Source organism: Panicum hallii, chromosome 8, assembly GCF_002211085.1.
Source record: "Panicum hallii strain FIL2 chromosome 8, PHallii_v3.1, whole genome shotgun sequence".
Classification (NCBI taxonomy): Eukaryota; Viridiplantae; Streptophyta; class Magnoliopsida; order Poales; family Poaceae; genus Panicum; species Panicum hallii.
Window position 1 is genome coordinate 18,087,178 of NC_038049.1, and position 23,115 is coordinate 18,110,292.

Genomic DNA, 23,115 nt, shown 5'->3' on the forward strand with positions numbered 1-23,115 from the left:
AACCATCGCCGGAAGAAGCCGCTCAATCCATATATGGTAGTCATGACTCTTCATCCCTAAGACTCGCATAGTACATAAGTTGACCCCCCTACTCAGATTAGCTGCATACCCATCAGGGAACATCAACCTCTTGATCCATTCAAGTACTTCCCTCCTTTGGGGCTTGCTCAATACGAAATCGGCCTTAGGCTTTCTCCATGTCTTTCCGCGACCAGGAGGCTTCATCTCTAGGTTCGGTCTATCGCATAACGTTGCTAAATCCACTCTAGCCTTAACATTGTCCTTTGTCTTACCGGGAATGTTCATGATTGTTGCCCAAAGTGCCTCAGCAACATTCTTCTCTGTGTGCATCACCTCAATATTGTGTGGAAGGAGAAGATCATCATAATAGGGGAGCCGAGTCAAGCCTGACTTATGAGTCCACATATGTTGCTGGCTATATCCCACAAAGCCACCTTCTGGATTCACCACGAGGCCATCTATCTGTTGACGAACTACGGCACTAGTCTTCATAGGAGGTGCAAGGTCTGTCACTACGACACCTTTCATAAAGTTTTTGATGTCTCGTCTGAATGCATGATCAAGAGGGAGGAATTGCCGATGTTTATCGAACGCCGAATACTTGCCACCCTTCTGCAACCATATGAACCTAAGACCTTCCTTGCATACTGGGCATGGATACTTCCCGTGAACACACCAGGCGCTGAATATCCCATACGCCAACAGGTCATGAAGGGAGTATTGGTACCAGACATGCATTTTGAAGTTTGTCTTTGTAGCCCGGTCGTATGTCCATACTCCTTCCTCCCAAGCACGGACCAATTCATCAATTAGAGGCTCCATGAACACACCCATGTTATTCCCCGGGTGTCCAGGAATAATCAACGACAACAATATGTTCTGTCATTGAAAGCATACACCTGGAGGGAGATTGAGGGGGATAACGAATACTGGCCAACATGTATATGTTGCAGCCATCATTCCATAAGGATTGAACCCATCTGTTGCCAGCGCAACACGTACATTATGAGACTCTCTGACTTTCTCATGATGAATGCTATCAAAGTGGATCCATGCTTCACCATCGGACGCATGTACCATCTTATCAGGATTGTATCATTTTCCATTTTTGTGCCATGTCATCTGTTTTGCGTATTCCTCTGTCATGTATAACCGCTGGATCCTCGGTATGAACGGAAGGTGACGTAGGATTGTCACGGGGATGTCAAGCTGCCTCTTCTGCCCATCACCAGAGTCTACCTCCATGAACCTAGAGGATTTACACCTTGGGCAATACTTTGATTCTGCGTATTCTTTCCTAAATAGGACACACCCCTTCGGACAAGAATGAATCTGGTCATACGGCATCTTGAGTGCACGAAGAAGTTTCTGTGCCTCGTACATGCTCTTTGGAAGAATGTGACCCTCCGGAAGTAGGCTGCCAATAACTGTCAACATACCATCGAAGGCGTCTCGGCTCAGGCTATACTGCGACTTTAACGCCATTATGCGTCCAATGGCATCCAATTGAGAAACCTTTGTCCGTCCGTGAAGGGGTTTCTGTGCCGCGGCAAACATGTCGTAGAAGACCTTTGCAGTTGCCTCTGGCTCCTCCTCCGTATGTCCTTCAACAAAATGTGCCTCGTGATAGTCATGTAACATTTCCGCTACCCTGGCATCGGCATCATAATCCTCGACACGTTGCCTCACCACCTCCTCTCTCATACGATCGGCTTTACCATGGAAGACCCACTGGGTATAGCCTGCCGTAAATCCATTCAAACAAAGATGTTCTCCCATGACTTTCTTCGTTTGTCTTTTCCTGTTTGCACATTTGCTGCATGGACAGAAAATTCTACTCGCTCCTTTAGCAGCTTCGCCAAACACCCGTTCCAAGAAGGACTCGGTCTTGTTGATCCACTCATCGGTGACTTGACCCCGACTTAAGTGGCTAGTGTACATCCAGTCACGGTCTTCCATCCACTACCATATGCATTGGAAAGTAATATCATTTTCATATGACAAAAGTTTTCATCACAATGCCATGACACACTCTCTAGCATTTTGTATATGACAATTCATTCACACTCTTTAGCCTTTCGTGTATCACAATATCACATGATATGCATTGCGATCTCCTAGGCTCCTAGGCTCCTAAAGTTACAAATATTGCGATCTCCTAGGCTCTACTCTATGTTAATATATTCGTTATTGTCCATGCCAAAAAGCATAGCAAACATATTCGCAAATACCAGAAACCATAGCAAACATATTCGCAAGTACACATGCATCATCTGGTGGAACATGAACGGATGCAGTACCTGCGGCGGCCGGGGGCGCGGCGGGGGCGCGGCAGGGGCGCAGCCGGGGGCGCTGCAGGGGCGCGGACGGCGGCGCGGCGGGGGCGTGGCAGGGGCGCTGCCGGGGGCGCGCGGGGGTGCGAGGCGGGGGCGAGCGGGGCCGGGGCGCGCGGGGGCGCGGGGCGGGGCCGGGGGCGGCGGCAGGGCCGGCGGCGGGGGCGCGCGGGGGCGGGGCCGGGGCAGGGCGCGGGCGCGCGGGGCCGGGGGCGGGCGTGGGGCGCGAGCGCGCGGGGCCGGGGATGCGGGGCGGGGCTGGCGGCGGGGGCGGGGGCGGGGCCGGGGCCGGGGACGGGGGCGGCGGCGGGCCGGGGGCGGGGGAGCGGAGCAGCGGGGGGGAGCGTAGCTAGCTGCGGATAAGGTGCATGGGAGCAGAGCTAGAACAAGCGCGCGGTATATTCAAGACCTTTGTCGAGTGCCAGATCAGCGGCACTCGGCAAAGTCCACTCTTTGCCGAGTGCCAGATCGGCGGCACTCGGCAAAGAGGCATTTTGCCAAGTGCCGCTGCCAGACACTCGGCAAAATATACAAAAAAAAATTCTTTAATTTCTCTAAAATTTTTTCTATAGCCTTCCTATATTCTCCTGAATAAGATATATAATTTAGGTTCTTTTATTGAAGTGTTTGCTATATTTCGATAATTTATTTCATTGTATTGAATTTCTTGAATAATTCAAATTTGAACTGCGTGGTCATTTGAATAGTGCAAAAAATGTATGAAAAATTGTTATTCATGTTAATGAGCATGCTTTGAGGCTGTAACGAAGAAAGGATCACAAATTTCAAACCTACTATTCACGAAACATGGCGACTAAATTATGTTCAAGTCGTGTTTAAATTGTATAAAAGATAAATTTGGTTGGAAAATTATGAAACTAGTCGAGATGTCATGATATCATATGGGGAAGCTGTGATAAAAATATGACGAGGTTTCGTGAAAGTTAAAACATACGATAGTTATAAATTGAAAGTTCTCCAAAGAGATATATGAGTTTATGTGAAATCCGATTAGGTGTTAAGCATCGTAGATGTCAAACTTTTACGAAATCTTATACAAATTTTATCACAGTGTCCTCACATGATATCATGACATCTCGACAAGTTTCATAATTTTCCAACCAAATTTATCTTTTATACAATTTAAACATGACTTGAACATAATTTAGTCGCCATGTTTCGTGAATAGTAGGTTTGAAATTTGTGATCCTTTCTTCGTTACAGCCTCAAAGCATGCTCATTAACATGAATAACAATTTTTCATACATTTTTTGCACTATTCAAATGACCACGCAGTTCAAATTTGAATTATTCAAGAAATTCAATATAATGAAATAAATTATCGAAATATAGCAAACACTTCGATAAAAGAACCTAAATTATATAGCTTGTTCAGGAGAATATAGGAAGGCTATAGAAAAAATTTTAGAGAAATTAAAGAAAATTTTTTTGTATATTTTGCCGAGTGTCTGGCAGCGGCACTCGGCAAAATGCCTCTTTGCCGAGTGTCTTGGACCAGACACTCGGCAAAGAGTCACGGCGTCAACTACCGTTACGTCCTGACAACCGTTTGCCGAGTGTCTGACAACCGTTTGCCGAGTGTAATCCTTTGCCGAGCGCACGGCTCTCGGCAAAAATATTTTTTGCCGAGTGTTTTTCTTTGCCGAGTGCCCGGCGCTCGGCAAAGGTAAGGTTCACCGTGTGTTTGTCTTTGCCGAGTGCGGCACTCGGCAAACAGTATCTTTGCCGAGTGCCCGATTTTTTGCGCTCGGCAAAGTCATTGGCACTCGGCAAACTGCTGGTTTCCGGTAGTGCACCTGCATGCAGATAGCCACTATCCAATGCATGCAGTTAACTAGTTGATCCTCTTTTCACGCCATGCTTGTGTGCTCCACTGAATTAGCTCGGCCACAACGTCCAACCAATGAGCACCTGCAGATTTTCTGCATGCAATCACTAGCACGAGCATGGTCTTCTCTGATCAAACTAACTCATACACATGCACCTACGGATACACACGCACATGACACACCAACTTAGACATAGCTTGACACAAACAACAAGATTAAGTCCAACAGAATCATCTCCGACCGAAAGTCAGCCAGCAACTTCCACACCGTCTCCTCTTCGTTGATCATCTCCACCAGCTGCTTTCCAAGCTTCACACCATCATTGAGCACCTCATGCTTGGAGTTTTCACTCAGATGGTCCATCAGCTGCTGGTACTCATCATCCTCCGGCGTCAGTACTGACCCTGCTGCAGGGAGCTCGGCGAGGGCACACTCTGCTTCCATCTTAACTGCCTCGTATAAGCTCTTGATCCACTCCTTGTTGTCGGGAAGCAGATCCGGACACCAGGACATCAGGTATGCGCAGTACCGTTACAGGTGAGTCGCAGCAATCTTATGATTAGAAATGGAATTTTGCGAAGAAGTTTGTTCCTGATTAGTTTGGTACGGGTGTTTCACTTCAAGGATGCATGTGGCAATGTGCCATATAAGCATGGTCTCAGATGTACCTTTGTTACCATTGCAAGCCCAGTGGAAGCTCTGTCCAAGTTCGCTTCCTCTGCGCCATTGCTCAAGCAGCGTCAATTGATGAGGCCTCGTACTGCTTCGATGATGCCAACCTTCACGGCCGCTGGCACCTTGACCTTCCACTTTTGATCTGGCAAACAGAGGAGACGCCTAGCAAGAACCGGTGGGGTTTTTCTTGGGTGAAGCACTAGTACTGAGCACTGACCCATTCCTTCATCCCAGTGCTTCATCAGCTTCCATCTGCATCGTAACAAAAGACGACTGACCCATTTCTGCATGCAAAACGAATGCTGTGAAGAGGCGCGGTTCACATAGCGGCAGATAAGGGCAACTTTTGTCCAGTTAGAGCAGATGTAGGAAGCCATGTCCCTGACCTCAGCTATCACAACTGACACAAGAAGAAAAAGCAGTGGCACATAATCATAGTAATGTCTTCCGGAATTATAGCTCGTAGATTCGGCTGCCAATGATTGTTCTATGCACCATACGCGACAGCGAACTTGAGTTTCAGACCCCGCACTGTAATATATGATATCGGATATGGCTATCAAAGCGATAAAGATGCAATAGCATATGCTGAGGAGCGAGGTAAAGATACTTAAGATTGGCAGGCAACGCTTCGAGTAGGAGATGGGAAGGGATGAGTAATAATAATCATGAAGAAATGAAAGCTCATCTGCAATCACCCTGAACACCCTGCTGCCATCATGTTCATCATCCTTCTAGAGCAACAAGCTCCGGAAAAAGGTAAGGGTTCCCATGGAGCCAGCATTAGTGAGATTGTATCTGGCAAATCGACACCGCAGCAACTTGAACAAGGCAAAGGTCAGGCATCAATCTTTTTGTTGTGGTGTTGAAATCGGAAGCAGGCTATCCATCTGCCATACTCTGTCAAGGGTCACCGCGGCAATACTCCCAGAATCATCCTTGAATTCATACCCGCGAGGCTGCACCTTCACTTGGTTTTCCTCTTCTCCCATGACCAACAGTTTTGGAGGAGGTGGAGGTGATGTGCCCTCACTTACAGGCGGTACACCGTTTTGATTGGTTCCTGTGCTCGTAGCTGCCGCATGTAACCAATGATAAGTCCAGGATTGCGTCCGAGTGCAAAGGAACACCGCGCCTTTTCAAATGCATAAAATTTTAGCGCTAATTTGGCAGAAACTACAGCAATTGGTGCGACCAAGAACACTAAAATAACGAGCAGTATTGAGACCCTCATGAGGCTGGCACCAAGGTAAAGTGTCCAGGCCCCCTGAAACAAGCACCTCGAAAGGGGGACCTTTGCTTGGACCTTCTCTATCATCAGTAGAGACTACTGTGCTGGTATTGATCATGATGATCTGAACAAAGAACGCCCACAGGACGAGAATGACCTGATTTCCTATATGGCACCTTGCAACTACCGCCGACAGGAGCTCGAGATCCTCTTCCATCTCATAGTTAATGGCAAAGTCAGAGTATCTGCTGCGAACTGTGGAGACGACAGAGGAGAGGATGGGCAAGAACAGTGTGGTGGCTCCGAGGAAGACAAAGCGGGTGATGGGGTGGTGGCGATGCCGCTGGCGATAGGCGCCGATTCCAACAATGACTCCGGCCAGGACAGCAGCTCCAGCGAGTAGCAGCGCGTTAACTCGCCATAGATGCATCGTCTTCTGGAAGATTGCCTCAGGGTTGCCATGGGCGCAGACTATCTGCGAGGAGCATCTCTTGAGCGCGGCGCCAGAGCAGTTGGTTGCCATAAAATTGCCTCCAGCCATGGTCGTCAGCAGCTGACTGCCAAATTAAATTTAGTTCTTAGGATAAAATTAAAAACGCCCAAGGAATGAATCATGCCGTATCGGAAATCAAGTTTAAGCAAGCACGCTGGGAAATTTAGTGACATACCTGAAGGTACCTAGAGATCCAGCTGCTCGGTGATGACTGATGAGTGATCACTGCACGCTGGGAATAATGTTCCCGCGTGCATGAGGAGCGCGTTTATTTGTTCTTTCGACAAAGTGTGCTTTTGACAAAGTGTGCTTTTCGACTGCATATTTTTCTTAGAGCATCTCTAGCAGTAGCGACGGCTCTGAGGGGGGGCGCGCGGGGCAGTCGCCCCGGGCCCCCGGAACGATGGGCCCCACCCGGAATTGATGCAGAGTTGCAGACATGCACGCCCCCGGAACTGCAGGTCTTCCTTTACTGCGTTGCTTTTGCTTCCTTGGGAACACCAACCGCCAGAGTAAATCACAGGAACAAAACGATCACAGAAACAAAACGGAAGCCGGAACTCGGAAGGACTCGGAAAACTCGCGCCGCGCCGCCGCCGCCGCCGCCTGTCACGTTTGCTCGCCAAAATCTGCACGGCACATCGCTTCGCTTGCCTCTGTGGCTCTGTCTCCGCCTCCGCTCATCGCGGCCGCCGCCGCTTGCTGTCAATCCGTCACCCACGCCGGCCACGCGCGGCGCAAGTGCGAGTGCGACACTGCATCAACAGTGCAGTAGCAGATCGCTGAGACGCTGATTCGCTGTAGGGCAACCATCCGCGGTATAATTTTTTCTCTATGCTTTAGATGATTATTGATTACTAATTAGACTATTGTTTAGATATTTAAATGAATTGTTTGGGAATTTTACAGCAAGCCATTTGTAATTCATCGGTTTAATATTATCTCGTTATCGCTTTGCTCATTGGTGAACATTGGCTCATCAGTGCGACATAATCGGTAATAATTTTTTAAGTTTATTCAATATTGTTGTAACTAAGCGATAGCTTCAATTCATACTTTTGTTTTTTAATTTCAGCATATAGCCATGTCATCTAGAAGGTATCCATCCGGTTCTGAGAAAAGGAAGAGGAAGAAACGAGCAGATGAGTTCATAGAAACACAGAGAGGAGCCATGGACAAATTTTTTTCTAGTAATTCAAGAACTTCAAGGAATCAAAATGAGATGGCTATAGTTGCTATGGAGGAGCAACCTGATAATAACCCAGAAGATCAGGGCTTTACACCAGAAGAAAATATTAACACCAATAGGAATGATAACAATGTGAGTGATCATCAGCCTATGGTTAATTCACCTCCTACAGAAAATGTTAGTGTTGATGAACAACCTGTTTTTACTGAGGATATTTATGATCCAAGAAATTAGGATAATCTTGATAACAAGTCAAGGGACATATTAGTAGAGAAGGGACCCATCAGAGATGAAAATATTGAATTTCCTTTGGATACCAATGGCAGACATTTTTCATATACTCATTACTCTAGAAAGATGAGCAATGGAGAAGTTTATGATAGAAAGTGGTTGGTATATTCAAAAAATGTTGATCGAGTGTTTTGTTTTTCATGCAAGCTTTTCAATACAGAAAACTGCAAGAGTTCATTGGGTCATGAGGGGTTCAAAGATTGGAAGCATATTAATGAGAGGTTGAAAGAACATGAGGCTAGTATACAACATATTACAAGCATGAACTCTTGGAATGAACTGAGGGTGAGGCTCGGTAAGCATGAAACAATTGACAAAAATATTCAGCAGCAAATCACCAAGGAGAAAGAGCGTATTAGGCAAGTTTTACAAAGAATAATTGCTGTTGTGAAATTTCTTGGTAAGCGGAATTTAGCTTTCAGAGGATCAAGTGAGCAACTTTACAATGATCAAAATGGTAATTTCTTAGCTTGTGTTGAGATGATTGCTGAATTTGATTTGGTTATGCAAGATCACCTCAGACGTATTCAAAACAATGAGATTCATTATCACTATCTTAGTCATAAAATTCAGAATGAGTTGATTTCTCTTTTGGCTTCTGACATCACTAAATCTATCATAAACACTGTTAAAGAGGCCAAATATTTTTCAGTTATCCTTTATTGTACCCCTGATGTCAGTCATCAAGAACAAATGAGTTTATTGATCCGATGTGTTAATATGTCTACTGGTAAAGTTGAGGAGTATTTTTTGGGTTTCATGAAGGTAGATGATACATCTGGTGAGGGACTTTTTAATTCATTACTTGATTCCATTAAGTCCTTTGGCCTAAATATTGAAGATGTTAGGGGTCAAGGTTATGATAATGGATCTAACATGAAAGGAAAGCACAAGGGCGTGCGAAGACGACTGCTTGATATAAATCCAAGAGCTTTGTTTATGCCATGTGCTTGTCATAGTCTTAATCTTACACTTTGTGACATGGCTAAATCTTGTGGAAAAGCTATTTCATTTTTTGGAATTGTGCAACGAATATATACATTGTTCTCTAGTTCTACTAAAAGATGGGATGTTTTGAAATATCATGTTGAAAGTTTAACTGTGAAGTCATGGTGCAATACTCGTTGGGAGAGTCGGATCAAAAGTGTCAAAGCAATAAGATTTCAAGCTCCTCAGATAAGGTCAGCTTTGCTTCAGTTGAGTACCGATAAGGATACCGAATCAAAGGATAGGAGTGATGCAAAAAATTTATTTGATCTTCTTGGTACCTTTGATTTTATACTTGGTATGGTTATTTGGTATGATATTTTATTTACAGTAAACAAAGTGAGCAAGCAGTTGCAATCCCCATCCATATGCATTGATGCTACATTAATGAGAATAGAAGATACAATAAGTTACTTTCAGAACTATAGAAATAATGGATTTGCTTCTAGTTTGATCATTGCCAAAGAGATTGCATCTGAATTGGGTGTAGAGCCATCATTATCAGTGAAACGTCATGCTAAGAGGAAGAAACAATATGATGAAACTGATTGTGAGGAAGCAAATCTTGAAGCTGAAAAAGCTTTTGAAGTTAATTATTTTTTGGCCATGGTTGATATTGCAATTAGTTCATTAAAAAGTAGATTTGAAGAACTCCAATCATTCAAAGACATATTTGGATTTTTGATGCACTCCATAACCTTGAAGTCATTGGATACTATTGAACTAAGAGAATGTTGCACCAAATTTGCAAACACTTTCTCTTTTGATGGCTCATCAGATGTTGATCTAAATGATCTAATTTCAGAGCTTAGTGTTTTGCAGTTGACTTTATCAGATAAACCAATGTCTGCCATGGATATTTTTGAGTATGTTAGAGAAGTGGATTCTTATCCTAATACTTCTATTGCTTATCGACTTTTATTTACTGTGCCCGTGACTGTTGCGTCAGCTGAAAGAAGTTTTTCAAAGTTGAAGTTGCTGAAGAATTATTTGAGGTCCAAAATGTCTCAAGAAAGACTAAATGGTTTGGCTATTTTATGCATCGAGAAAATATTATTGGATCAAATTGATACTGATGCTATCATCAATGACTTCGCTTCGAGACATGTTAGAAGGCAATTTTAAGGTAATCACATATTTATATTTTTTCTTATGATGAATAATTTTTTGATATATTTTTAAATGTTTATTAGCAACATGTATTATATATATATATTATTATAATAAAGACCTCTATATTAAATCTTGCCCCGGGCCCCTAATTTGTGAGGACCGTCGCTGCTAGCAGTCTCTTTTTTTCTAATAAACTATCAGTATTGAGTATTGAGAAAAGATATACTCCAGCCGTTCCCTAGTAACTCTCCTTTTCCCAATAATTATTAGTTTGTCCCAATATTTCACCCTCAACTCTCCTCAAATAAAGGTAGAATTTTAGCTCTCCCAATATATTTGTATTGGGATGAGATTATTGGGAACTATAAAAACATCTTCCCTAATTAACCATGAAAGTGGTATTGAGATATCTCGATAATACGTCATTAGAAGACTGTTGGAGATGCTCTACAAGCTTTTGCTTTAATGATGTATGATTGCTGGACTAGTTACGTTATATCCTCCGGGTAATCATTCGTATAGAGATGACATGGGCCATGGATGTGAAAGAAAATAGGATATACTACACCAGCTATAACAGTTACAAGTCTACCTTGTTCAACTCGGAAACATCCAATTAAGGGGTACTACTCACTCATCCCAAACGCCTTACCACCACCGGTTCAAACTGAACCGGTGGTGATACTATATCACTATTGGTTTCCGTTGAAACCGGCGGTAATAGTAGGTATCACTACCGGTTCGTATTACAAGCCGGGGGTGATACCCATCATATTTTTTTCCCTCCATCTCCCTGGCTCCCATCTCCTTCTCTCTCCCCTGCAACACCCAGCCCTCCCCTCCCTCTACCCCGCCATCTCACCTCCCTCCGCCCCGGCGGCGATACGCTCCCCCATCACAGCCGACTTAAATCCAACGGCACCTAGGTCGGCGGTGGTGCTCATTTTGAACCGCGGTGATGGGGTCGCTGGAGTAGTGGGGTTATGGATCATTACCACTAGACATGCAGAGTAACAGAAGAGTATATATGTGTCGATGTAGAGGAAGCAGTCGATCACTTTATACTTGTCATAGCAGCAACCTCATGTCACCGCAGTTGATCAGCATGGCAGTAGCACCTCCATGGAGTACGCATGTACGCAGATGGAATGTCTTGCGCTAGTATGTTAGCATCGCACCCCGCTAGAGGTTGGGGGTGAGGTTGGGTGGAGGTGGCGGCTATGGTCTCTCACGTGGTGGAATGACTCACCTCGTAGTCCCGCCCTATAAATTTATAGAGCATACTAATTTAGTCTAATTCCATATGGGTCTGTATCCTTGGACCTCGAATCCATTGTTTATGATTGCTGTTTGGGCACGTCACCAATAAGATGAACATATGATTAACGTGCCATCATATATATGCATAGCCCATCAAATCGTGCACCATTACAAGCCAGTAATGTTAAGAGAGATAAGTGTCTCACAAATCCATAGATAGATGCATGGCCCGCAGCTAACCATGTATCATATAAGTATGTTCTACCACAGTACTCATACGGATACTTTCTTTTTTGTTGTGTAGGATAATTATGATATGGCATACAAGCTTGACCCTGTTCAGTGATCTACTTTATTTTTGCAATTGAAGTCAGTCAATGGGTCAAGTCGACGCAAGTGGAAACAAGCGCATGCATATATATGCCGATGCTCCTCGAGATGCATGCATGCCTGTCACACCTGCTGGGAGGCCCCATATCTGTCTACGTCTGAGCCGTCGCGTCTGTTCGAGTCGACCCTGGACCCTCATGTCTCCGCCCATTTGTGCTCCGTCGTCTCGCCGGAAAGATTGAGGACGGTCCTGACCATTGCTGGAGCTGCAGCTGCAGCTGGTAGGGCACGCACACATCACATCGTCCTAGGCTCCTAGCAAGCTGATCCACTATGCGCATGAGGACAGGCCGGGTGTCTATGTACATAATAGTAGGCACATTTGAGAGACCGAGGGCATGCACAACGCACAGACGGCTACCGTCCTTTTTGCGCCACGCAAGAAAGCCCGTCCGACGTGTACCGTAATTAATGATGAAAGAGAAGGGAGCCGGTGTCTTAAGAAACGACGGCCATGGCCCGTGCTCCGAGAAAAAATCAGCGAGTCTGTGGGCGTTCGCTGCTGCGTGCATTTTGGCAAGGATCCAAAATTTATGTGTCCATTAATAAAATAAATAATCTGTAGACAACCTGACACCGTTGTATGAGTTGTCGTTCTGCTGTCTCTACCTGACATGGCATTTGTTTACAGACGGCAACTATCTAAACTGTTGTACATGCCCTGAAAAAGACACCTTGGCTTGCTTGATTACATGGCTATTTAATTTCTAGGTAAAAAACGCTTACAACAGCTCAGGTGAGTGTGGAGCTCTCTTCCCTAGCTTGTCGCACAACGATAGGAACATGCATGCACCTATACATCAGGTCAACACTCATTTGTGACTAGAGAGGGAGGGTTAGCAGAATGCATTGCAATTATGTGCTAGCTCTGTCAAAGCACAAAAGTACGTAGCAAGTTCAAAGAATCTACTCCCCTTCACTCCACTATGTTTGTACATGGTTTCAAGAGAAGAAGTTTCACAATGTTTGCCCATTATGGATAATGTATAAGAGTACAGCTATTCTGATGTTCTTATTTGCTGGAAGCGCGGTAGACTCATGCGATGCATGGGGTCGAACAGCACGGCCGGGGATGGACAATCACCACGTGAACTTTTACCTGGCCCCTGGCGTAGTCACAGGCTCAGAACGTGAGCCGTGCCTGCGGCCCTGCGTGCGCGCTCAGCACCATAGATGACGGCAAAGGACACTACCGAGTTGACGAGGACTAGAGTAGTTGTTGTCTTGCCAAAGAAGAGAGAGGATGTACCCGGTGTGTGAGATCTTTTATGTTGCACAGTACTATCACTTAGTGGTATATAGTGTAGACGTATGTTGTTGCCAATCTCAAGAGTTGTCCTTCACAAGTCGAATGTGACCAAACACTACGGGAAACGGTGACTTTGCCGAGTGTAAAAAACACTCGGCAAAACTCAAAAAACACTCGGCAAAGGCTTTGCCGAGTGTTGCACTCGGCAAAGGGCACACGGAAGAGAGATTGTCGGCAAAGGGTTCTTTGCCGAGTGCATTTCGTCGGGCACTCGGCAAAGTCTTTGCCGAGTGCAAAGCGCCGCGCTCGGCAAAGTTTAAGCGCCATGACGGAACAGGGATATGACGGCTGGTTTGCCGAGTGCCGAGCGTTTGACACTCGGCAAAGGATGTCACTTTGCCGAGTGTCAGATGCACAGCTCTCGGCAAAGGATGTCACTTTGCCGAGTGTCAGATCCGCGACACTCGGCAAAGGAGGTCACTTTGCCGAGTGTCAGACTCACGGCACTCGGCAAAGGAGGTCACTTTGCCGAGTGTCAGACTCACGGCACTCGGCAAAGCGACCTCCTTTGCCGAGTGTCTGATGTGAGCACTCGGCAAAGATTATTCACTCGTTGCCGAGTGTTTACACGCGGCAAAGATTCTTCACTCTTTGCCGAGTGTTTACACTCGGCAAAGATTCTTCAGATTTCCCATTTTAATCTGTTTTTTCGATTTCATCCACACATATACATATATATCAGAAAACATTATATCATCACAAAGAACACCAATATCACATCTATATCACAAATATCACATATATACTACAAACACAATTGATTCACATACATATCCCAAAGTTCACACACGTACTATTATTACAGATCATAAATATAGTCCACAGATGTCCAAAAACATAAAAAGTCTATCGAAACAGGATAAGTGGTAAGAATCATGATCAAGACCTCCAATCCGGCGACCTCCATACCGGCGTAGTTGGAGAAACATGAGGGTCATTTGAGGCCGCCGATTGATTCTGCAAAGAGGAGAAGCGATCACATGTATGAGACAAAATAAGTAAAGGTCAGACATGGCTAAAACTTATCCATACTCACAGGAGTAGAAAACTCCGCAGGAGGTCGAGGTGGTGTAGCGAACAACGAAGGTGGTGGAGCTACACCCATTGCGGCACCAAGAGTCTGCATGTAGGCAAACATATCCCTCATCCTATGCTCGTTCTCCAGACGTAGCCTCCTCTCTTCTTCTAATTCGGCCTACAAAATTTTCACTCCAATGTTATGATAATACAAAGAAATGGTATACAATAATCAGTGAACGATGAATAAGAAATGACCTGGAGTGCCTGTATGCGGTACTGTGAAGTGTCTTGCCGAGGTCGTATGCCTGGGCTCGCACTCGTGCTCCTTGCTCTAATCTGAGATAGAGTAGGAGTAGAGGACGAGTCGATTGCGCTGTCGGCAATCCAATACCGCCCATGATTCTTACCTCCTCCAACCCTCATGACGACTTCTCCGTCAAGGTCCTCGGTGGCCGGATCAAACTCTGGACCATGGACCTCCCTTGCCATTGTTGTGTACGCATTGAGGCGTGTATGGACCATGGGGTTGCTGTATGCCTCGGGCCCGTCCTCCGAATTGTAGTTGACGTCAGACGTCGCCTTGCCCTTATGGGACATAGCATATGCCTTCAAGAGGCCGCAAGGCTGACCACCATGTGACGACGACTGCAACAAAACAAGCAAGACGATTAAAAATCATGCATAATTGAGTGTTACATTAAACAAATTCATTCGCGTACCCATGCTTCTGCGTATCCGCTGAGGCTGCGACTGCCTTGATGGTGTGTTGCACCTGGCATCAACAAACGTCGCTCCCGACAAGCGTTGTGTGACTCCTCCCACTCGTCGGAGCACCACTTCTGCACCATCTGTCGCCAGCACTCTTGATGCCCGAGGCACCAATAAGGAGTCGTCTACAGGGCATCAAGTATTTGAAATATTCGAAGATGAAATTAAGCCTGCTTAATGTAAACCAGAATGCATATTAATTTTCTTTATTTACCTGCAAATACTGCTCCTCAGTCAAAGACATGGTTCTTGCTTCCGTTTTGGTGACCCTCTGCCCAAGAACGTTGCCGTGAAAACTAATAATGGCCTGGATACGCGCCTCATAGTGCATATCCACGACTCGCTTCTTACATACTTTGGTGGCCACCACATCAGCTTTGTCCTCAAATCCATGCTCACATCTGAAGAAATCCTGCATGGAAACATGGAAACACGATGTATACCATTCATTTTTTTAAGAATGTGAAATGAATGCAATGTATTTAGCACTTACCCACAGCTCTTGTTTCACCCGCTCCGCCTTGTTGTTGAATACCCTGCCATCCCGATCTTCAGCATCAGGGGCGGCGGCGTAGTGGTCGAACGTATAGGCCGGCTCCGTCACTCCACCGTACTCAACCAGGCCAGGGAAGTGTTCCCTGCACAGAAGACCGAGGATGCCATTGACGGAGCGTTTGTGAGCAGCACCTGCACTCTGCACAATCGTCCAGGACCTGCACAAATGATTAAGACCTCTTAATAGTTTCAAATTTGAATTTGAACATATAACAAGAAGAAGAAATGAAAATATGAAAAGTTACTTACTTTTCCCCTTCGGGTCGAATCAACGGGTGCCTCTCACGAGGTATCGGTCGTCTAGGGAGACTGGCGGGACCTGTACATGTGATTAAGAAAAATTGTTAGTTTCAACTTTGATTATGAACGTATAACATAAAGAAGCAATGAAAACATATAAACATTCTTACCTCGCAAGTAGACGCTCGACGAACCAGAGACACCAGAAGCAGAGGCGGTCTGCTGCGCCTCGTCCTCCTCCTGCACCTCCTCCTCCTCCTCCTCCTGCACATGCCCCTCCTCCTCCGTAGCGTCTTGCTGCCCCACCTGCGCCTCCTCCTCCTCCGCCTCCTGTGGGGGCACCTGCGGCGTCCCCCTCCTCCCCCTCCTCCTCTCAGACGGCCCAGATGTAGCTGACCTAGCCCTCTGGTAAAGCGACCTAACGGTCCTCAAACCACTGCCTACCATCTTTGTTCAATCACCTGCAATTAAGAAGAGTAAAGTAATTAGTACATATAAACAAGAAGTACTTAGAAAGAGATGCAAAATAAATTAAACATAAATGCATAATAATATAGTATTACATTGATTAAAAATAATCTTCATAATCGGGATTAGCTGGATCATAAGTCTCATCATCACTATCAATCAAATCATAATCAACAGTGTCCGAAGGATCAACGTCATCATTGGCATTGCCTAAATATAATCGTTCTAGCATTTGTAGTTCTTTCACATTTTGGACCTCATCCTCCTCCTCATCAACAACCGTTTCAACATCCATTCTGTCCGCTTCGGTTAAGTCTATCTCAAATCGCCCTTCTAGCCCCTCTTCTTGAAAGAATTCTCCGTCATATGTGTTTGGGTCTAAATTGTAGTCTTCATCTCTAGGTTCGGTCTATCGCATAACATTGCTAAATCCACTCTAGCCTTAACATTGTCCTTTGTCTTACCGGGAATGTCCATGATTGTTGCCCAAAGTGCCTCAGCGACATTCTTTTCAGTGTGCATCACATCAATATTGTGTGGAAGGAGAAGATCATCATAATAGGGGAGCCGAGTCAAGCCTGACTTATGAGTCCACATATGTTGCTGGCTATATCCCACAAAGCCACCTTCTGGATTCAGCACGAGGCCATCTATCTGCTGACGAACTGCGGCACTAGTCTTCATAGGAGGTGCAAGGTCTGTCACTACGACACCTTTCATAAAGTTTTTGATGTCTCGTCTGAATGCATGATCAAGAGGGAGGATTTGCCGATGTTTATCAAACGCCGAATACTTGCCACCCTTCTGCAACCAAATGAACCTAAGACCTTCCTTGCATACTGGGCATGGATACTTCCCGTGAACACACCAAGCGCTGAATATCCCATACGCCAACAGGTCATGAAGGGAGTATTGGTACCAGACATGCATTTTGAAGTTTGTCTTTGTAGCCCGGTCATATGTCCATACTCCTTCCTCCCAAGCACGGAGCAATTCATCAATTAGAGGCTCCATGAACACACCCATGTTATTCCCCGGGTGTCTAGGAATAATCAACGACAATAATATGTTCTGTCGTTGAAAGCATATGCCTGGAGGGAGATTGAGGGGGATAACGAATACTGGCCAACATGTGTATGTTGCAGCCATCATTCCATAAGGATTGAACCCATCTGTTGCCAGCGCAACACGTACATTACGAGACTCTCTGGCTTTCTCATGATGAATGCTATCAAAGTGGGTCCATGCTTCACCATCGGACGCATGTACCATCTTATCACGATTGTATCGTTTTCCATTTTTGTGCCATGTCATCTGTTTTGCGTATTCCTCTATCATGTATAACCGCTGGATCCTCGGTATGAACGGAAGATGACGTAGGATTGTCACGGGGATGTCAAGCTGCCTCTTCTGCCCATCACCAGAGTCTACCTCCATGAACCTAGAGGATCCACACCTTGGACAATACTTTGATTCTGCGTGTTCTTTCCTAAACAAGACACACCCCTTCGGACAAGCATGTATCTGGTCATACGGCATCTTGAGTGCACGAAGAAGTTTTTGTGCCTCGTACATGCTCTTTGGAAGAATGTGACCCTCCGGAAGTAGGCTGCCAATAACTGTCAACATACCATCGAAGGCGTCTCGGCTCAGGCTATACTGCGACTTTAACGCCATTATGCGTCCAATGGCATCCAATTGAGAAACCTTCGTCTGTCCATGAAGGGGTTTCTGTGCCGCGGCAAACATGTCGTAGAAGACCTTTGCAGTTGCCTCTGGCTCCTCCTCTGTATGTCCTTCAACAAATTGTGCCTCGTGGTAGTCATGTAACATTTCCGCCACCCCGGCATCGGCATCATAATCCTCGACACGTTGCCTCACCACCTCCTCTCTCATACGATCGGCTTCACCGTGGAATACCCACTGGGTATAGCCTGCCGTAAATCCATTCAAACAAAGATGTTCCCCCATGACCTTCTTCGTTTGTCGTTTCCTGTTTGCACATTTGCTGCATGGACAGAAAATTCTACTCGCTCCTTTAGCAGCTTCGCCAAACACCCGTTCCAAGAAGGACTCGGTCTTGTTGATCCACTCATCAGTGACTTGACCCCGACTTAAGTGGCCAGTGTACATCCAGTCACGGTCCTCCATCCTCTAACATATGCATTGGAAAGTAATATCAATTTCACATGACAATGCATTAACACTCTGTTGCCTAAAAGATGACTAAGGGACTAAAGTTACAAACATTGCGATCTCCTAGGCTCCTACGCTATGTTAATATATTTAATGGTCCAAAATGGTACCTGTCTCTACTTCAATACAAACAAACCATAGCAAACATATTCGCAAGTACACATGCATCATCTGGCGGAACATTAATGGATTAACGGATGCAGTACCTGCGGCGGCCGGGGGAGCGGGGCGGGGCCGGGGTAGCGGGGCGGGGCCGAGGGCGCGTGGGGGAGCGGGGCGGGGCCGAGGGCGCGCGGGCCGATACACCTAAAAAGATCAATTTGTTAGAACAAAACAACTCACAATACTCACAATCCGCGGGCTGGAAGGCTTACCAAGCAATTGAGTTGGCAGTCTCCCTAAGCTCTGTACCAATCCCGGGGACGGGGCGCAAGGATGTTTGGTACTTTGGTTGACCAGTACCTGCGAGCACAGAATCCCCGGGATTAATGGAAGGAAAGCAGCAGATTCTATACTGAAAAAGCATGGGTTTTTCATGCATATATATATATTCTCATTATATAGTGAAGAGAAGTTATTTAACTGTTCTCTTAAAAAATAAAGTTGTAGCCACTTAGCCAGGTCTACTATATGACTGGTCCTTGCAACTTGCCAGACTCCACACGCATTATAATAGTATATGCATTATAAATTTTATTCTTCTTTTATGTTTCTTATGTTGACGCGCTAAGAACTTCAATTCCGTTCACCAGCAAGAGCATATCAACGGATCAACCATCATTTGTTATGGCAATTCGACTAGCAAAGTCAGTTGCATATATGTGTGTGTGTGCAGAATACAACCCAGTAGAAACTCTAGTTCCGACCAGGGGTTTCAACAACCTTCCTATCTTGGGAGCATTCCATCTCATCACACTCTGTCCAACAACAAAGATTATATTTAAAAAAGCTGGTCTATTCAAATTTGCAGGTCCACTTCGATACGACTAGTAGCAACTGATAGTAAAAACATTGTCAACACACATATTACTTCTCAAAAACATTACTACTGGTATAAAATGAGTCTTAAGAATGGTACCATATTTACTGAGCCAGGCTGGTTACCACCGGGGCCAGGGGCGCGCAGGGGCGCGCGGGGCGGGGCCGGTGGCGGGGGCGGGGCCGGGGGCAGGCGCGGCCGGGGGCGGGCGCGGGGCCGGGGGCGCGGCCGGCAGCGGGGCCCGGGGCGGCGGCGGGGGCGGGGCCGGGGGCGGTGGCGGGGGCCGGGGGCGGGCGCGCAGCCGGCGGCGGGGCGCGCGGGGCCGGGGGCGGGCGCGGGGCGGGGGCGCGCGGGGGCGGCGGCGGGGCCGGGGGCGGGCGCGCGGAGCAGGCGGCGGCGGTCGGCCGGGGGCGGCGGCGGGGGCGGCGGCGGGGCCGGGGCGGGCGCGCGGAGCGGGCGGCGGCGGGGCTTTGGCAAATTTGCGTAAGTGCTGCTAGGGTGGGAGCGAGCGAGGGAGCGGGCGGCCGGGGGGTATATTGAATAGCTTTGCCGAGTGCCAGATCGGCGGCACTCGGCAAAGTCACCTCTTTGCCGAGTGCCGGACGGTCGGCGCTCGGCAAAGCTATTTAATATATATATATAGAATAGCTTTGCCGAGTGCCAGATCGGCGGCACTCGGCAAAGTCAACTCTTTGCCGAGAGCCATACGGGCGGCACTCGGCAAAGAGGTCACTTTTTCCATTTCCCTTTTCCCAATTCATTTAATTTTTGTATTTATTGAAAATTGAGCTAGAAGTCACTCAAAAAAAGGAAAATAATGAATGAAAAAATTATATTCACGTTATTGAAGGATGCGTTGAGATCTTATCGAGAAAAAAATCAGAAATTTCAAATTTGTTGTCCATAAAACATGACGACGAACTTCATATCCAGTTATTTTAAAAATGTATAAAAAGCAATTATGGTTGGAAAATTATGAAATTTGTCGAGATGTAATGAAATCATATGGGAAAGCTATGATAAAAATATGACGAGGTTTCGTGGAAGTTAAAATATACGATGCTTATAAATTGAAAGTTCTTCAAAGAGATATATGATTTCATGTGACACCTGATTAAGTGTTAAACATCATAGATGTCAAACTTTCACGAAATCTTATACAAATTTTATCACAATGTCCTCACATGATAACATGACATCTCGACAAGTTTCATAATTTTCCGACCAAATTTATCTTTTATACAATTTAAACACGACTTGAACATAATTTAGTCGCCATGTTTTGTGAATAGTAGGTTAGAAATTTATGGTCCTTTCTTCGTTAAGGTCTCAAAGCATGCTCATTAACATGAATAACAATTTTTCACACATTTTTTCCACTATTAAAATGACCACGCAGTTCAAATTTGAAATATTCGAGAAATTCACTACAATGAAATAAATTATCGAAATATAGCAAACACTTGGATAAAAGAACCTAAATTACATATCTTGTGCAGGATACTGTAGGAAGACAATACAAAAATTTTTAGAGAAATTAAAGAAAAAAATTTGATTATTTTGCCGAGTGTCTGGCCGTGGCACTCGGCACAGGCTCTCTTTGCCGAGTGTCTTCGATCAGACACTCGGCAAACAATGACGGCGTGACCTACCGTTATTTCCTAGCGCATGTTTGCCGAGTGTAATCCTTTGCCGAGTGCCAGGCACTCGGCAAAACGTTCTTTGCCGAGTGTTTTCCTTTACCGAGTGCCCGACTCTCGGTAAAGGATGAATTCACCGTGTGTTTGTCTTTGCCGAGTGCGGCTCTCGGCAAACAGTATCTTTGCCGAGTGCCCGATATTTTGCGCTCGGCAAATTATGTGGCACTCGGCAAAGGGCTGGTTTCCGGTAGTGAAAGAACTAGATTAGATGTGGTATTGCATTGCCAGATACTCAGTTTTTAAAAGCAAAGATACCATTATTCGTAGAACTAATATGTGCATGTCAGAATAACTAAATTTTCACATATTCACATAGAAATAACATGTCCCCGCTGGCAATGGAAACTTGCTGCTAGTAGAATCTGAAGGTGGTCATGCCTATAAATTAAAATTGTTCATACTTCGCAGGTCAATGTATAATACATATTTTTAGGCTCACGCTGTATGGAGTTTTCACCCTTAATATCCTAAGGAATGGTAAAAGAGAGCAAAATAACACCGCGGCAATCAGGGGGCGAAGCCACGTCGATGGTTCCTGGTGCACTGGCACCAAGATTCAAACGATTTTTCCACTGTTAATGCTAGGATTCACCGGTGCTTAGAATATATTGCTGAGTAAATTCCATGTATGCTACTAGAAATTATAACCATCGCCTCTATGCCACTAAATTTAGATGATCCCTTCAATGCCATCAATTGGATGAAAAATTATAACTGATAGCACTAAATGGATCATCTAAATTTAAATGGCATAAAGGGGATGGCTATAATTTTTAGTGGCATATAAGGAATTTACTGCTAATTTGTGCACCAGGGTTGTTTGGGCTCTAGCTTCGCCTCCGACGGCAATTAAAAAGAATGACTAGCTAAATGGGCAAATGCTTATCAGTGCAGTTTAGAAGGTTCAGTTGGTTGGGTTGTATGATGTGAGAAATTCTTGCCAATACTCAGAATGGTCCGCATGCATGGAACAGGTTGAACCTGATAAAAAATTACGTGTGACATGACATTGCATTGTCATATATTCAGTTTTTGCAGGTATATGTATCATGTATAGTTCCATTCAACTAGGGTGTGTTTTTTTGTTGATGAGGTGAGTCTGGCTCCAACAAGATATGTGGAACCAAGAAAATAAGATAGAACAAGCAAGATCAAGGATAAATCAAACATAGCTTAAAAATGCTAGAAAGACATACTCAAGTACGCTCAAGAGAGATGTATGTCGCATCCATTAGATTTCAAGCCACATTTGAGAAGTCAATGTCGGGTTTTATCGGGCTGCCCACCGAGGGGTATACCCAAGGTGGTAGGTTTTGGGTTGGGGTGCGCCGAGATCAGGAACTCGAAGGTGCAGACAACACAAGATTTAGACAGGTTCAGGCCGCAATATGCGTAATACCCTACGTCCTGTATGGTGGTTTGTATTGCCTTGATGTTGATCTGGTGATCTTGGTTTTGAGGGGGTCCCTGCCCGCCCTTATATATCCGGGGGGACAGGGTTACATGAATCCTAGCCTGATACTAGCTTAGGAATCGTACTCAAGTACAACTCGAGTAGTTTCCTTCTGTATCGACCAGTTCTACTCCGCATGCGGGTAGAATACAACATAAATAAGGTACAGGACACGTCCTATCCCCTAGCCCAATACGAACTCCTTGATGTACACAGCCCCGTGGCCCCGGGTCTGACAAGCCCCCGAGCTCTTCGTAGCTGAGTACTGCAGGCTCTTCGAGTACTTCTGAAGCAGCCTTCGACTTCTTTCGAAGCTCCGTCTTGAAATTTCTCTTCGAGTACTCTTCTGACTGCATCAAAGCTATGAGGTGCTCATGCCCCTAATTCTTTATCTTTTTTTTTTTGTATGAGGTGCGATGAATAATCGCACTCCATATGGAGTAGCCCCCGAGCCTTAGGTTGAATCAAAGAATCAAGCTGAGGGTCAAACTAGTCTTGAATCTTTTCTTCTTATCCTTCGAGTACTTGCAAAAAATAAGTAGTCGATGCCACGTGTCTCACAGCCCCTGAGCCTTGAATCCAAATCTCTCAAAT

General features: G+C 45.5%; 1 protein-coding gene and 1 long non-coding RNA gene across 2 annotated transcripts; both read right to left on the reverse strand.

Moving 5' to 3' along the window:
- Positions 1–14,619: 14,619 nt before the first annotated feature.
- On the reverse strand, positions 14,620–15,253 carry LOC112903669. Its single transcript, XM_025972899.1, has 4 exons — positions 15,145–15,253; positions 14,882–15,055; positions 14,700–14,807; positions 14,620–14,643 (listed from the first exon to the last, which is right to left on the reverse strand). Exons 1-4 carry the CDS (start codon positions 15,172–15,174, stop codon positions 14,620–14,622), a joined length of 336 nt encoding a protein of 111 aa, XP_025828684.1. The 5' UTR covers positions 15,175–15,253.
- Positions 15,254–15,276: 23 nt separating this feature from the next.
- Positions 15,277–15,758, reverse strand: LOC112901901. The gene is made up of 3 exons (XR_003230417.1): positions 15,735–15,758; positions 15,424–15,643; positions 15,277–15,342 (listed from the first exon to the last, which is right to left on the reverse strand). It is a non-coding gene; the product is annotated as an uncharacterized LOC112901901 (long non-coding RNA).
- Positions 15,759–23,115: the final 7,357 nt, after the last annotated feature.

Excerpts from the sequence above, each read along its gene's own strand:
- LOC112903669 (XM_025972899.1), bottom strand. The coding sequence starts at position 15,174 with ATGTCTTTGACTGAGGAGCAGTATTTGCAG. Across the intron at positions 14,808-14,881 it reads GCGGATACGCAGAAGCATGG|TCGTCGTCACATGGTGGTCA; the intron begins GTACGCGAATGA and ends GTTTTGTTGCAG. Across the intron at positions 14,644-14,699 it reads ATTCGGAGGACGGGCCCGAG|GGAGGTCCATGGTCCAGAGT; the intron begins GCATACAGCAAC and ends AACAATGGCAAG.